A 17778-nucleotide genomic window follows, 5' to 3' on the forward strand; every position below is an offset into this window, starting at 1 on the left:
TTTGCCCAACAATCATACTACACTCAATTTTTTTAAAAATTGGTGGCTTTTGCACTGCTTTTTCCCTCTAAACTGCGATACAAGAAATTGAAGCACTAAAAATTTTAACAGATGCAACCTATGATTTGGGACAACAGTTCAAGAAATTTTAACAATTCGAGGTTGCATAGGTAGTTCTTCAAAATATCATATAAATAGTTATACACAACTAAGTATAGTTCGAGATGGAAATTTTACCTGTTGGAGCAATCCCAATCCTAACAAGGCAGATATTCCATGTTTGACTGGTACTGGGGAGGGACGGGGATTTGTTTTCAAACCCGAAGCAAGGTCTCAGGGATAGCATTAACCTAAGCGGGGGCAGAATCAATGACCCAAGGTTTGGGAGTCAAGGAACTGGAAGACAGACACGCGATGGCCAAATCAAGGATTTGGGGCTTCTTGCTACGCTACTTCACTATAAAAATCCCCCACCCCTAAATTAATGACGATTCGTTGTGATTTTAATTTTAAAATACATTGTTTTTTACTAAACGGTACTCAACGGGTTCCTGAAACCACCATGGTCATAAGAACAACGTAAAGATCCGTATATTCGAACGTGATACATATACATATACATATACATATATATGCAATATAAGCAGACCACACATACATATATAATACATCACACAGAATACATCCTTTTAACCGTTAGAAAAAGTAAAACAAAAAAAAAAATCATTTTCAATAAAACTACATACATGGGCATATGGCCGGCTCCTTGTATAACCTTAAATGAGATTTTAATTAAATCTATGACATCCCGATGTGTATCAACCCATTTTTCTCGGTAACAAATCCAAATCCAAGAGGTAGAAGAAACGTTTAGAGCCTATTTACTATTATTTTTTACTGGGTAAAGAGGTACCGACCCGCAATCCACAATGTCATTGACCGAGAATTTTGTCCTCGTAAGGATCAAGAGCCTCACTTACTCGGTTAGCGCTTATCCAATTTGTGTTGGTAAACAACTCCATATTTTCTAGATGGAACTTAAGCACCCTAAACCGGGAAATCTTACAGCCCAACCCAGTAGGGTGTAGAGGTTTTTTATAATTTGAAAGCTTACATTCGATCCCGTTGATTCAATTTCTTGACAGAAAGAAGAAAAACCAACAGAGGTCATTAACCCTACTTTGAAGATCAAGGAATAAATCTCTCAATTTGGTTGTTTGCATACTTCTTGTTAAAGCCTGGTGTATGAAAACCTTACATCTACCTGAACTAGTCACCGTTTTGTTTCCATACTCGGGGGAGGGTCGTGACTCGGTCAAAAGATATCAAAACCTATACGGTGTCATTTATACTTATTTAGCCTGCTGCTAGCTGTGATGTTTTAGACATGATATTGTTTGATTGGTTTTGCTTACATTTTCCGTAAGCCCAAAATAAACCAAAGAGGCAAGACCATACGAGCCCATAGGAACCAAACCTATAGGACCAAGGTCAAAGCCCTCAACCCAACCCAGAACCTGACATTTTAAATTTTCATGAGCCAAGCATGTGGGTCATATTCAACCTAGGTTTGTTGGGGGAAATTCAACATGAAGGGAGTCCAAACCAATTCAGTAAGGCTGAAAATAAAGATCCTAACACTTGTCCAAGCAAAATAAGTCACTTGAGTTGTAGGCAACAAAAGGCTCAAGAATGTGTAACAATTATCTCTGGTCAGTCAACATTCTAAAGAGTCGAGTCGAGTCGAGTAGACAACAGTACTAGTCATCACATTGGGTGTCTCATAAAAAGGTGTGGTGAATCATGGTACAATAAAGCTACTGCCCGTACTGATATGAACCTTCTGGGTAGTGGCCTTGCTGAGGCTGAGGCTGAGGGGCATAGGGAGGGTTGGTGCTAGTGCCGGTGGTCGTGTTGGTGTTGTGATATGATGTGTGTGTAGAAGAGTTGATATCGGAGAAGGGACCTTGCTGAGTACCGTAGTTGTCATGGTAGGCGGCCTGAGCAGGAGGCCGGTTTTGTCCAATATATCCTTGGTAGCCCTCAACACCTTGGGAGGCAACGGCGGCAGCGGCGGCAGCACTCAAATGCTGCTGCATCTCACTAACAGCTTCCACAACAGCAGCTGCATATGGATCTTGGACTCTCTGCCTTGTTCCTGGAACCTATATATATACACATATATGTGTTTCACAACAATTCATAAATTTATCACCAATCTCAACTATGCCAGATAGATGTTTATCTGATTCTATTTTGAGCAACCATTGGAGGTGTACAAGCCAGCTTGTGTGTACCTCAAATAATCCCATGTGCTATCGAATAAAATAAGTTTTGATTCTTTACTAAAAACCATTTTTTTGGCGATCATATAACACCATTTTCTGGCAATAAAAAGAGTGACTTCACAGGGTAACCTTGATAGAGAAGATTTTTATGTTGCTGCTCATCACAGAAATAAGAAAGTGGAAAAACCAACTGACCTCGCTAGTGTTGTGAACTCCAGGTCCCATACCAGAAACCTGTCCACCGCTTGGCATTTTCCCGTCCACCGCACCTGGGTATCTGACAAAAAAACATAATGTTGTAACTAATGCATAACCAAAAGAAAAGTAATAAAGAATTCCATATATAGCAATATCAAATGACTAGTATATTGCTATATTACCCTGAGGCACGTGGAGGAACCGGGTAACCATGAGGTTCATATTCCCTTGGAGGGGCAGGATAGCCATGAGGTTCATAGTCCCTCGGAGGAGCTGGAAAGGTACGCTGCTCATGGTCTTTCGGAGGAGCAGGAAAGCCACGAGGGTCATAGTCCCTTGGAGGAGCTGGATAATTAGGTTCATACTCCCATCCACCACCCTTTAAGAATATAGACAATAATTTAGCAACATAAATGAAACAGCTCTCCAGAATCACAATAATTAAAGAAGAAATGATGATATTTTAGGAAAATGAGTATAATTGTTACAGTACTCCTAACCCCACAAGGTTCCGAGACGGAGCTGAACCTGAGTCTACAATAACAAGTACAAGTATACATTTAGCAAGTAAAGGTTATATACAGCATTTAAACCGCTGATTGAGTATAACCTTCGATAATTGGTCAAAGTCCAGCCGTGGAAACTCACCTTAATTTAGGACATTAGTTAAGCTATCAGAAATTTTAGCTGCAGATGTTCCTTACATTTGTGTTTCAATCAAGCTTGTCTAAAAAAACACCACACTTCCTATAATAAATCTTCTAGAAATAGAGAACTTTGATGTCCATATTAGACTAACCTTAAAAGGTTCATAGCCTCCTGAGCGACCACGTCTTATGGCACCAGAAGGGGATGGTCCTTCACCAGGTAAGTTTCCTCGCGGCCCAAATCCTGGACCTGGAGCAGTATCTGGCCCAGGTTTTGCATCTCGAAGAGCTCTTGCTCTGAATCTTGATGCAATCTCAGCCAAGGCATCTTTAGCGACACCGTAGCTCCCAGACACCTACAAAGTTCAGAACTGTTAATAATACTTGGCTTATTTGAGAAAATTGAAGAGAAAGGTACATGATATGATGCTATTGGTATCTCGATTCGTTCTTATAGATCACCTGCACAAGCTCTTCATCTTCACCAGCGCACTTGGGCTTTTCTTCCTTAGAGTACACACGGATGTCTGCTTTGGTTCTTCTCCTCATCTCATTGATTACTTGACCTCCTTGTCCAAGGATGCAACCAACCTTACTAGACGGAATGAGAAGTCTCGTAGTAATAACCCCTTTCTCGTTGTGGTCACTTGTTTTATCTTGAAGAAAAAGTATTGCATCAATTGTTCGTGACCTTGGGTTCCATAGAGCCTGAAATGATTTCAGCACAAAGATTAATTGCTGATTCATTTGCAGTGTTGAATTGACAAGAATGATTCACTCAGATGTAGATGCAACATAATTAGGGTGCATTTGGTACACAAATAGGACTGAACGGGCAAGAGTGAGGTAGGCAGGTGAAAGAATTGTTCAAGGTTTTAGATTTTTTTTTTAATTAACCTGGATATCCAACACGCTATGCGAGCCGACTAATCCCAGGGCGACCATCTGCTTTGCAGATAGCCCAGAGTCACCTCATTTGAACCTCCGAGGCCACAAGGGGATTTGTATTCCCCCTTGGATTTGAACCTGGGACCTCCAGGTACTTTTGACCTTTGGAGCCAAGCTCAAACCAATCAGGCACCACCCTTGTGGTTTAGGGTTTTAATTTAACATGGAGGGTTTAGTAATTTAACAACCCTATTTTTCGTTCCACCTATTTTGGTTGTCCTGTCCCAGTGGGACAAGTTTTTGTCCTATCCTGCCCCCATCTTGTCCCTCGTGCCAAAAACACCCTTAGAGTCGAGATCAAAGGTAACTGACCTCAATGGCAGATACACGAATCACTCGCTCATCCGACTCTACAGATGGATCATCCACATGTATGTTGGTCCCAGTCTCTTGTTGCAATTGCCTTACATTGCAGCCCCCCTTGCCAATCACCCCTCCAATTTTAGCTGCAGAGCAAAGAATTTTCATCGAAAACTCGGCTGGGATCTCCTCACCGTGTGCAGCAGCACGATCACCATCAAAACTATCACGACCGAATCTGGAGGGCTCATTACCATATCCCCCCATCCATGGAATCGGTGGTGCACCACGGGCATTTGAGCGACGCTCGGGCCGCATTAAATTTGGAGGCGGCATATTTTCCATGGGGGGACCAGGACGATATCCTTGGCCCCCAACAGGCATTATGAAACTTGATGGAGGTTTGTCCTTGCGTGGATTCTGATGCAACAATGTAGACACTTCATAGAGAGCTTGTCTTACAACAGATGGTTTGGCTGATATCTGCAAAATACTACAAGTGAGATAGATCCATACACTACAAACATGATAGAACAGATTTCTCCTGATTTATGTGTTATTTGATGGTTCATCAAAGGCTATGCCATGGATGAAATCTTATTCTGATAATCTGATGGCAGTGTCATATTTTCTTGGGCAAGAACAATTTATTTCATCATCTCTTCTACCAAGACAGAGTTTTTCCTTCTTTATAGTACAACAACTATTATATTCAGGCCAAGATACATACCTCTTGTAGACAAGGAAATCATGCTTCAGAAAAGCAAGACATTTTCTAGATGATTTTTGAGAGAAGTAATCCAGTGAAGTAAAACAATTCACTTCATTCAACTCAATAATCCTTCTACTGAGTCATGCCAAGTCACATAAAGATACTGGAAGCATAGTGGGGGAAATCCATGAAGCTTAAGAAAAAACAAAACAGATGCACTGTTTTGCTTTTTGCAACTATTTTAATTAACAAATTTGTCTACTGTTCAATCTTGTGAGGAGTATTTGTGACAATGAAAATGGAACAGAAAGAATACCAAAACCTTTAGCCACTAGTCAATTTAGCACACATGCAGAGTAGCTGTAGATTTGAATTGACATCATGATAATTGCAAAACAAACAATGGTCCCTTATCAGTTGATTCTATATAATCATGTAACAATCTGAATCTAACCCAATCAGATACATATGTACATACCATGACTTCAGAAGTCATATATATGTACATATGCCAACAGAGACACATACATGCAACTACACACACACAGAGCTATATATACACATCCCTACTCACAGTTGGAAAAGCACAAATCGTCAAATTGAACAAATATTTTTGAAAAGAACTCATAATATGATTGGGACAGAGCTTAATAAAACATATGATTCTTTACGCTGTGAACTGAACGTAATTTGTGCTGCTCAGTCCTTGATAAGTTCATATCATATAGTTGAAATGGTAACTTACTACACAAATCACTTCAAAAAATTTATGCATACGATGACACAACCTTCCTCCAATGTGAATCGTAGACCAGTACACTATGAGTCAAGTCTGGAATTTTTGCATTCTCAGGTTGTACCCAAAAGACAACTTGAACAGAATTCACAAAGGAAATATATATATATACACATATAACTCTAATCTGTTGTGTCCAATTGATTAAGTTCTCTAGGCCATAGTACATTTAGCAATTTGAACAAAACTTTACCTGATTCTTATAATTATAAATCATAGCTCAAGCCATCAGTAGTTTTCACAACCGTAAAAAATATAAAAAAAATTAAATGGCAGAAGCACAATTGCATCAAACAATAATGATTAGAAATGTGAGACTGAAACTGAAACAGCCAAAGGACACCATTAAGTAAACAAACATAATTACACTGCTATACTATCACGTAACAGAAGCATACAAAGTATATCTATTTGAGCAAGCCGAAAGGTAACTATTAACGTTTACAAATAGAGTTACCAAGAAAGAGCCTTTCTAACCAACACTACAAGACATAAAAGCTAAGCATGCAATTGTAATATGCTGTATGTACATAAGTACCATGAGATCCATGCTGATAATGCACCATAAAAATTTCTATATGTTGATTGCTAAACACCAGTATATAGAGTGTAAACCAAATATACTCGTCATGTGTCTAGGCAAAAATACAAATACATTATTGGCCAGAGAAGTTAGAGCATTACCTGCACCAACTCATCAGTGCTCATAGCACATGCCGGAAGTTGATCTGCAGGCAGAACACGTATGCTTGCACCAGTCTCACTCCGTAATCTCTGAATGACATCTCCTTTTTTTCCCAAAAGGCACCCAACTGTATTGTTTGGAACAAGCAGACGTGCAATTACCACAATTTCATTACCGTCACCATCCTCAGTTCCACCCACTATGTCTTCCTCAACAATCTTATCATGAACTTTTAAAAGAGCATCTTGGGCTGCACAATGCAGCTCAGTAACATTTTTCTCAGCACCCATGTCTTCATTATCATGATCATCACTGGTATTATTTTTTACTGCCTTCTTTGTAGAAGGACTATATACCATTATTACTCTTTCCTCTGAACCAGGAACTGAATCAGCAACTGTAATCTTAGCTTGGGTCTCCTCTCGCAAGGCTTTGACTATCCCACCACCTTTTCCAATTACACTACCAATTTTTTTAGACTGACATAGTATTCGGTAGACAGTCTCTGAAGCATGAGAGCTTTCTGAAGATGGTTCACTAAACTTCCCTCTTTTATTACCGCCCTTCTTAAAATGGGGGTTTGGGCGTTTCTTGAAGGAGGGCCGCCTATTCCCTTCCATATAGCCACAAAGTCTACAAATGAATCACAAAATTCAAACAAAAACTTTAAGTAACTAACATCAATTTCTTATAAGATAATATGGTAAGTCCGCTACTAGGCGCACAAACCAGATCCTAAGACTGGCTTGCTTGAAATGAAATTTCATAATATAGAACAGATCACAGCTACAATATACAAATGTCCACTCTAAAAGCTGTAAACAATCTATTTTCCCCAAAGTCCCATCAAAATCCTCCCCTCCCCTCCCCTCATTCTTATTAAAAGAGCAACGTTTAAACCAAAAATATTATGATTCTGCAAAGTGACTTGCTATAACTGAATGTAACTTTAACCGGAGTGTAGAGGAATTAATTGGAGTGCCTGAAGTTCTGAACTCATCTTATTCAGATCATGAGTTTCTCAACCTTACTATCACATTTACTGAGGGTGTCCTATTTAGCTTTCCACTAGATTGCAATGAAAGCTCTGCTGCTATTGTGTTACACTTGACTGATCAGATACATATATTTGTCTTGTCAGGGTGCGTTTGGTATGAAGACAGGAAGGGACAAGTCTGGATGGGCGAGAGTGAGATAGGCGGGTAAAAGAATTGTGGATGGTTTTAGGGGTTTAATCTTGTCACATCTACCTAATTTTTATTCCACCTATTTCTGTGGGGAAAAAAATTGCATTTTATCCCACTCAGTTTCTAACCTGTCCTAATATTGTCGCACAAGAAGTTTTTGTTCTACCCTGTCCCGCATATCAATCACACCCTAAAGAACCAAAATAAACCCAGTAAATCCTGTACAGAGATAGGGTCTGCCAGGTATGATATATATAGAGACTGCCTCTCAAGAGGTGGAAAGTTGTTTCCGTGAAGACGCCAGCTTGTAAAGCAAAAAAACATAAAAGAAACAAGCAGGCAAGATTTGCGAGAACGTGTGCAAGGAAGCAAAAAGTACAATAAAAAGAAAATGCACCTGGGACAGGCGTGAAGAAGATAGGTTAAACAAACAAGAAAACACAACGCACAGTACTTACAACTACTGGTACACGAAGAAGAGTTAAGACTAGTGTACAGCAAACAAGTCACGCAAGTAGATTCCACTGTACACAAGAAAGGTAGGAAAAATTAAGATTAGCTACACCTCTCCCTGCCTCACCCTCTGTCTTCTCCAAACTCCCCTCCTCCCGTTCATGCTACAAATCCCGAGCCACAGTCAGCCACCCTAGTCCTGTGTCTTCAAGACTCTTATCAAAACTCATGTACACTCCTTGGAAATGTCTAAAGCCGCCATGTCCATCATAAACTGCTCAAATATAACCTCTATGCCTTCAACTCAATAACAAGAGGCCCTCTAGTATTCAAAGTTTCAAATGAAGACAAGGGAACACCCTCATGAACTTTCAAAGAATAGTTCTCAGCAAGTTTTTTAAATGACATATACTCGTACGATTAAGAGTGAGTACAAACTACGGCTCACATTCAAAACCATATTTCACCTAATATGTCTTCTCTTAAGTAGAATTTCAAGCAAATACAAGGTAGTGCTTGTTGGATTTTGCAAAGGAGAACACTCAAAAATTGTTTTTATCGTGTCATAAACTTATGAGAGAATACTTGATTATGTACACTAAAAATTATTCATGTGAGCTTGACTATCATGACACGGGGGGGTGTAATTCATGGAGGTTTGGATAGAATGAACATTAATAGTGCATAGCCAGAGGCTTTTGATAGATGAGGTTTATTCTGTTATATTATGTTTGGTTTTGGTTTGAAAAAAGTACTTCCAATAAAGGAGAGAGGGAGGAAAGAAGGGAAGGGGAGAGAGAGGGAAGGAGAGATGGAAAGAACAAGAATTGCATGCAGGGGGATTGAGACAAAAGAGGGACAGAAATTGAAGCCAACTAATAATATAGTGAGTGACAAATGCATTAAAAAGGGAAGGGCGTAAAGACAATCTCATTGACAGGTCATGAATACAAATTAATGGGGATGCAGATACCAATAGACCCACAAGGAAAGAAATTCAAGATAGGGAAGGATGGATATGGAAGCGTAACTCAAGAAGAATCCACGTACATGATAACAAATGACAACTCCAGAGTGACAAACGGTGACACGAAAGTATAGGTCAAGAAAAATTAGCAATGGTGGTGTCCCCCTCGCAGGATTCAATCATCATAACAAAAGTAAGACTATGACTGGGGATTGCAAAAATTAAGCTACAAGAATAAGTGTTGTATGTTTTTTTAAAAGGTTCTGAACTCCGAATCTTATTTCAATTCTGATCGTTAAGAGGTAGATGTTGAAATCTGAAAATGAAATCGATAAGATTATTTGATTTTATAAACGTATAAATGTATGAATGTGTAAATGTTTTTTACATAATGGTATTGAATTTATAAAACCAACCATTCATTTTAACCAAAATGACCATCATCCATTTTTAACACATTAAAATCCAATAAAAATACATCAACTGATCCAAACACAATAGAATATATGAACAAAGTCACGTAACAACTAAAATCAATCTTTGTTTTGTATTAATTTTGCCACAACAAAAACATTCATGGCTTCAAATGAAAACTGAAGTTATAAATCAAATATACATGGCTTCAAACAAAAAGGGAAGACAAATGAAAAACAATCCCCATGAGTTATCCAACAAAAATATCATGGCTTGAAACAAAACTGGAAGATAAATCAATCAAACATCCATGGCATCAAACAAAAATGGAAGGCAAATAAATCAAACATCCATTGCTTCAAAGAAAAATGGAAGACAAATAAATAAAGCGTCATTGCTTAAGTTGTGACTTTTTAAGGTTAAAAACTAATAGCCAAAAAGAATCTTGAAAAATATTCAAACATAAACAATATACTCATGGATTGAAGTTGATATAAGTGGCTGGTTTGGAAGCAGATGAAATCGAATGCAGAAGAAGGCCAAAACAATCAAATGAAATCGAACGCAGAATCATACTAAAACAATCGATTCAAAATCGAATGCAAAAGCACACCAAAACAATCATCGGATTAGCAGCGCATACGAAGTTAAATGCAGAAAATTTACAAAATCAAACATATACCTATAGTGCTAAGAACAGTGGTGAACACGAGCGATTGAGTATAGAGGAGCGATTGAGAGCGATTAACAATTGAGGACAAGGACGAGGATACGTGAGCGATAAATATATGTTGGAGCCTGGGAGGAGAGCAATTAGTGTTCCATTTTTCTCTTAGGGAAACAACTCTAAGAGGCTTAATAAGAGGATAGGTTTCCCTCTTGTCCAATAAGAGAACGGTAAGATGTTTTACCCTCTTGTAAAAAAACAGTTTGACGACTCTAACCTTTTATTCGGTCAGACATACATGGTGAGTAAGAGGTTTTTTACAAAAAAACAAACACCATGTAAACCAAATTTGCTAAAAAATAAATTATTAGGAACTAGATCAATGCGAGGTTTCTTAATGAAATACTCTATGAATTAGTTCCTCCCTACTAGCGAATCTCCCATATATCTAAATATTAGATTCCTATATTTCCAACTATTTTTGTATTAAATTCCTCATGTTACAATCTCTCTAAAATATAACATTTTTCTGACTAATAAAATCTTCAGATTACGTCTGGTTTCTTATTATTTCATTACTATTCCCATTTTGTAACCTTTTGCTAAAGAAAGACTATCATCACCCACCTCTCATAATCTTTCAATCCTAAAGCCTCTCGCAGGATTTGATTGTTTCTTTTTAAGAGGTTCTGCAGTATAAAGTCTTATTTCACTTCTGAGTGATAAAAGATGGTGTTGAAGTCTGAAAGCGAAATTACTAAGACTTTTTCTTTTTTGTAAATTGATAAATGTTTGAATGTGTGTAATTGCCTTTTTTTACCCCTCAGAGTATTATGATGCTGAATTTATAAAACTAGCAATTCATTTTAACCAAAAGGTATCATCGTCCATCTTGAACTCATTAAAATTCTATTAAAATGCATCAATTGATTCCAACACAATAGAAGATATGAACAAAGTCTCATTGCAACTAAAATCAATAGTCTATTTGTATTTATTTTGCCGCAAGCCCGCAACAAAAACATTCATGGCTTCAAACGAAAATGAAAGTTATCAATCATGCATTCATGGCTTTAAACAAATATAGAATACAAACGAAAAGCAATCCCCATGAGTTACCCAACAAAAACATTCATGGATGAAACAGAACTGGAAGACAAATTCAATCAAACATCCATGCTTCAAACAAAAATGGAAGACAAATAAATCAAACGTTCATTGCTTTAAGCTGTGATCTTTTCAAGTTTAAAAACTAATAGTTATAAAGAAGCTTGAGAAAGATTCAAACATAAACAATATACTCATGGATTGAAGTAGATGCAAATGACTGGTTTGGGACACAGATGAAATCGAATGCAGAAGCAATTGAAATCGAAGCAAAACGGTCGAATGCAAACGCAAACCAAAACAATTGAAAGAAATCAAATGCAGAAGTAGACCGAATCAATCATCAAAACAGCGGCGCACACGAAGTCGAAAGCAGAAGATGCAGAAAATTTAAAAAATTGAATATACCTGTAGTGCGAAGAACAGTGGCGCACACGAGATCTATGGAGCGATTGAGAGCGATTAGCGATTGAGGACGAGAATACAGAAGCGATTTAGATTTATTGGCGTCGGGGGAAGAGAGCAATTAGGGTTCCATTTTTTCTTTTAGGGAAACAAGAGGACCGTAAGATGTTTTTTTAACCTCTTATAAAAAAAAGTCTGAAAACTTTAAGAGGTTTTTCAGAAAGAAAAAAAAAACAAACACCGTCTGAACCAAAATTTACTAGAAATTAAACGAAATGTTATTAATATTGATGTTATTAAACACTTACTTGGTAAGTGTTTGACGCATAAATTTCATCATTGAATGAACATGAGAATAGTCAAGAATCTTACTATGTAAGAGTGATAAGAATGATGGAGAGTCTTACCCGGTAAGTGAGGATGACGACTCTTACCCAAATAAGCGTTTACCTAGTAAATTGTTGCATTCGATATGCTTTGATATACCAAAATTGTACGCATTTAAATAAATTGTAGTGTTGATTCCTATTGGTAAGCGCTTACCGGATAAGAATTTGAGTAAACGGCCCCTAAATAATCAAGAATTATAATATTCCTTGACAATTTGACATCCATCTTATTAGTAATTACAAAGTCTAAACCACAAGGGTGGTGCCTGATTGTTTGAGCTTGGCTCCAAAGGTCAAAAGTACCAGGAGATCCAAGGTTCAAATCCAAGGAGGAATAAAAATCCCCTTGTGGTCACAGAGGTTCAAATGCGGTGACTCCGGGCTATCTGCAAAGCAGATGATCTCCCTGGGATTAGTCGGCTCGCTTAACGGATTGGATATCCAGGTTAATCAAAAAAAATTAACAAAGTCAATTGGTCATCAGTCAAAATGTACATGAAATAGAAAAAAAATTATAAGTTCTCGATTAATAGGAAAAAAGTTTCCTTACATTGGTGTTATTGAAGGCGGGTTTTGTATAGGGATGGTTGGAGTTGTCAGTAATCAACTTTTAATATATCTATAAGTATCGATTTTGTACTCTAAGTTATCGATTAATGTTATTCAGGGTCGGCCTTGGCCATGTGCAGCCCATGCGGTCGCACAGGGGATCAAAGCCTAAAGGGATATCAAGTTGTCATCTATTACTAGTTTTGGGTGTAATAATTTGAGAATTGGAAAACTGAGCTTTAACTATAAAAACAGGCCCAAGGGGTAGTATTGATGAATACTGAATGCACATCGTGAACAGGTTAACGCAATCATTCCAACAACTCAATCTAGTTTTTATTGTTCTTCAAAGTTCGACTATTTCGATTTAACAATCATGGAGTTCTCTTTCCAGCCGATTAATAGTCATAAAATTAGATTCAAGAAATAAAAAATTTATACTGTTGATTGAACTTACCGAGTTGTTGTATAAGTTATATTATGATTTATGAATCTTTAAATCTTTTTGCAAAAAAAAATCTAAATTTCTAACTGATTATTATAAAATTGGGTCATGCGGTTGTGTGTGTTACTGACCTACTAGACTAAGGCTAAGGGGTTTTTGTCATTTTGATAATGAGTTTTCCTCTTACATATTGAAAGTAACATAGATTATGAACATAGATTACGCATTATGAATTTTACAATTTCCTATTGTTCTTTTGATTTTTATTTACTTTGAGGTTTGGTATCAACGCATTAGATTCAGGGGCTGTTTGATTGATTTTTTATTAAGTTTTATATGGATAACGTTGTATGTATGAATTAATATGTTTGTATAAATTATAAAAGTTTTTGTTTGAGATAGTTTTTTCACATATATAAGGAGCATCTTTTTAGTTGGAAGGGACATGTTTAAAAAAAGTTGGCTTTTTATATAAAACTCCCCCTAGAAGCTTACTGATTAATGAGAATTACAGATTATTTCTCTCTATTTTATTGTTGTTTTATTTCATTTATACTATAAAACGTTATCAGCGCGTATAATCTATGAATATTCTCAAATCTCCCATCAATTAAACCATGTATGTTTTTTGTTCTTTTACATTTTAACTATCAAGACTTAGGGGTTGTTTACCCAAATACTTACCCGATAAGTCCTTATCTATAGGAGTCAACACTATAATTTATTTTGATGAGTAAGATTTTTGTACATCAAAACGTATTGAATGCAACAATTTACCGGGTAAGCGCTTACCTGGGTAAGTCGTAATCTTCACTTACCGGGTAAGACTCTCCATCCTTCCCATCGCTTTTACTCGGTAAATTGTTGCATTCAATACGTTTTATCATAACCCTAATATGTTATCGTTTTCATTTAAAGTATTTACTTATTAGTTATTTGATTGTGTGGCCATACTTTGTTATGAAAAAGAAATCGTTTTTTTTTTTTTTTGCAATAACCATATTCAAATGAATACTATGGGTTTAATTTTTAGAATTGTTTTCTACATTCTTGCAGATAAGATTTACTTTAAATATATAATTATTTACTATAAGAGTACTCGTGTAATGCAACGAGATACATCATTTTATTATTTGTTTCGATCGATGTTATAATACGATTTTATGTGTTTTTAATAAAGCAATAATGATTATATTTTTTTAATAAAATATAAATTTAAAAAAAAAAGATATCAATGTTAATATTAATATTAAATGAACTATTTAAAAGTTCTGATTTTTTATGTAATTTCTTTAATTTATTWTTTTWWTTATAATTTAATTTAAGTTTAATAACGAAATAATTTATTTTTGGTTTAATAATATAACATTTTATAAAGATAATAATTAAGTATTCTGTTATAACTCAATGATTATCCTAATTATATTTTAAATTTTTTATATTAAAAATGATATGTTTATCTTGTATTTGATTATGTTTATCTGCATTTAGTTACACGAATTCAAATATCGAGCTTTAGTAAGTTGTACTTACGCATAATCTGCTTGTAATATTGAGTTTTAAGTAATATGCATTAATAAACAGTACTTTACGCATAAAAAGTGGTTTTTAAGAATTTTTGTCAAATGCTTTATAATATAGTATAGATTATAGATATCAACTATTGTTTTCTAGTCATGTTATTTATATGTATTCATAATGAATAATGCATGTGTTTATGTATTTAGAATATAAAAGGAAATTATGTGGCATTTATTATTTTTATAGCAAATTATATGTAATAAAATATTTAATTGCTATTGTCATATATCAATCTAAATTTGTTCATTTGATTACATTTTGAAACCCTATTATATTTTAATTAATTATGATATAAGCTTTGATAATGATGGACTCACTGCTATTTACTGTTCTGTTAATATATGTTTTGAACCAAAGTTTTGATAATGGTGGACTTCCAACCCCATACATTTGGGTTTTTTTTGTCAAAAGCTCTCAAATTACAATTAAGAAACTAACAGTTTAAATTTGACTTTATGTCAAAACCAACAGTTATTTGGCCTCATAGTAAAATATCTCAAAACACCATTATTATATTGTAGTTGGCTTCATATGTCAAACTCATATTTCTTTTGACCTCGTGTCAAAAGCTCCAAAAATGTCATGATGTTATTAAATTATCCGCATTCGATCTCATCTCTTGGTCTCATGTCAAAGTCATTCATATTATCTATGTATTTTATAAATGATTAATCACAAGATATTGAAAGGATTTTGTCAAATGGATGTAAATAGCCCAGGTTTGTAGGGATTTAAGTAATCCATGTGGTTCCTCAGCTACCTGGAAATCCAATAGATTGAGTGATTTATCTATCAAACTGGAATATTGATGAAGTATTATCAATAAAACGGTAAACATACAAAAATCCAATATTGTTATGATAATGAAATTTCACGTGCGTCATAATTTTTCTTCTTATGAACGAAAAAATTCCATATATTATCCTTTATTTATGTAAATGGTTGCAACAGTTCATCTGAGATTCGATGTCGTAAACTCAAAAGAACTTGAGTACATAGATGAATATCCAATGAAAAGATTATTTTTGTCGAAAAGGTACAATAATATACCTAAAACCATCAAAAATCTATTGACCCTAAAAATCAATTGTTAAGATACAAGTAAATTCCTTGAGATTTTTGAGATTGTGCATCAGTCACAACCTTCATAGGTAATATCATTAACTATAATCTCCCAAGATTGTGGGATGTCCTGAAAGCGAGAATCGAGAATATTCATGGAGATGTACTTTCCAAACTAATTATACAGTGGAATGAAACTCATTTAATCAACTACAAAAAGGTAACTAATTTTCAACAAAGAAATGTTGTCACAAAAAGCGTCTTAATCTTTGTGACAAACAACTCACAAGATGGCATGATGTATAACATTATTTTCATCTTTCATAAGTCGGTAAATATTAACGAATTAATATAAACTGGAGTATAACTTTTAGACAAACTCGTCAATCTACTGCAAGTGGTTGAGAGATATAACATGGTTCATTCGAATAACAACGCTAGACATGTTGGGACCAAGAAAATTCCCAAGGTCAATGATGAAAGTGTTAAAGGTGAAAACAACTCAGAAGGATAGCGAGTTAAAGACAATCTTTTACACGTGACATTTATACACCATATGGACGAGACCGTAGAAAGAATCAGGGTCATGGCAAGAGTCAGAAAGAATATTCCAATCCTCGGAGCAAAGATGCAACTACTGCCCATAAGATAATGGACAATAAAAAAATGTACTAATAATCGCTCATATCAAAAAAGAAAACAAGTTGAAAATTAACTATATCATATTAATCTAAGAAAACAAGTTGAAAATTAACTATATCATATTAACTATAATGATCCATGTCTTGCAAAATACACATCGACACATTTTCTTTCGAGTGAAATACAAAATGAGACAATTAACAAAATTGCAACTGTTGACTTCTATAGCACAAGAAGTAACATACCATCATAATATGTTATCTCGAATACTTACAACTTTTGTAAACCTTGATCCTTAGCTAAGACAAGAATGAGACCATCTTAAAAGCTAAGGATAATACAAAATATTTCATTCTTACAATAAATACAAGATGATATTTATGGGCATAAACATCCAGAATGCGGGCTATTAGATTATTCTATGGTTTTGGTTGACACATCGACACGATGGATGCATGTCGCACTATTGTCCACACGAATGCATTCGCAAAACCTCTAGTATAAATTATACGTTTGAGGGCTCACCGCTCTGATTATCCTATCAAGTCTATACAACTTGATAATGCTAGATAATTTACATCGTAAGTATTCGATGATTATTGCATGTCTATTGGGATCGATGTTGAGCAACTCATACCCCATGTGCATATACAAAATGGTCTTGCATAAGCTACTATCAAAATGATACAAATAATAGCCACTAGCCAAGGCATTGGTTATGCGCACCAATTTACCGACTTCTGCATGAGACTATGCAATATTACATGCAATAGTATTTATTCGTTTTAGACCCACTGCTAGTCAACCATTTTCTGCGTACCAGTTGATAACTGGATATGCGTATGATATTTCACATTTACGCATATTTGGTTGTACATTATACGTGCCAATTACGTCCCCACAACGCACTAAAATGGGACCTCAAAGACGATTAAGTATATATGTTGGATATGAATCCCCAACAACTATCCGTTATTTAGAACCCTTGACTGGTGATCTATTTACTGCAAGATTTGTGGATTGTCACTTTGATGAGACAGTCTTTCCGTCGTTAGGGGGAGATAGGAAAAAAGATTTTCCAAGGGAACGATAGGAATTGTCATGGAATGTTCCTACTTTGTCTTATTTTGATTCCCGCACTTCATAATGTGAAAGTGAAGTGAAACAAATACTAAATCTTCAAATGAATCAGACTCGATAGCTGATACTTTTAATGTTATTCAAGGAGTGACATAATCACATATACCAAATGCGAATATACCCGCAAGGTTAAAAGTCCACAAACGCCGCTGGAAAGTGCGTTGCAATCACACTTGGTGGAGGTGTGGTTGAGGCC

General features: G+C 35.7%; 1 protein-coding gene across 1 annotated transcript; it reads right to left on the minus strand.

The window, feature by feature from the left end:
* Positions 1 to 634: 634 nt before the first annotated feature.
* LOC112519226 (RNA-binding KH domain-containing protein RCF3-like) lies at positions 635 to 11913 on the minus strand. The gene is made up of 8 exons (XM_025127233.1): positions 11778 to 11913; positions 6574 to 7207; positions 4394 to 4864; positions 3596 to 3841; positions 3286 to 3489; positions 2669 to 2865; positions 2484 to 2565; positions 635 to 2165 (listed from the first exon to the last, which is right to left on the minus strand). Exons 2-8 carry the CDS (start codon positions 7192 to 7194, stop codon positions 1818 to 1820), a joined length of 2169 nt encoding a protein of 722 aa, XP_024983001.1. The 5' UTR covers positions 7195 to 7207; positions 11778 to 11913; the 3' UTR covers positions 635 to 1817.
* Between the last annotated feature and the right edge of the window lie 5865 nt (positions 11914 to 17778).

This window comes from Cynara cardunculus (assembly GCF_001531365.2).
Source record: "Cynara cardunculus var. scolymus isolate 2C chromosome LG 10, CcrdV1, whole genome shotgun sequence".
Classification (NCBI taxonomy): domain Eukaryota; kingdom Viridiplantae; phylum Streptophyta; class Magnoliopsida; order Asterales; family Asteraceae; genus Cynara; species Cynara cardunculus.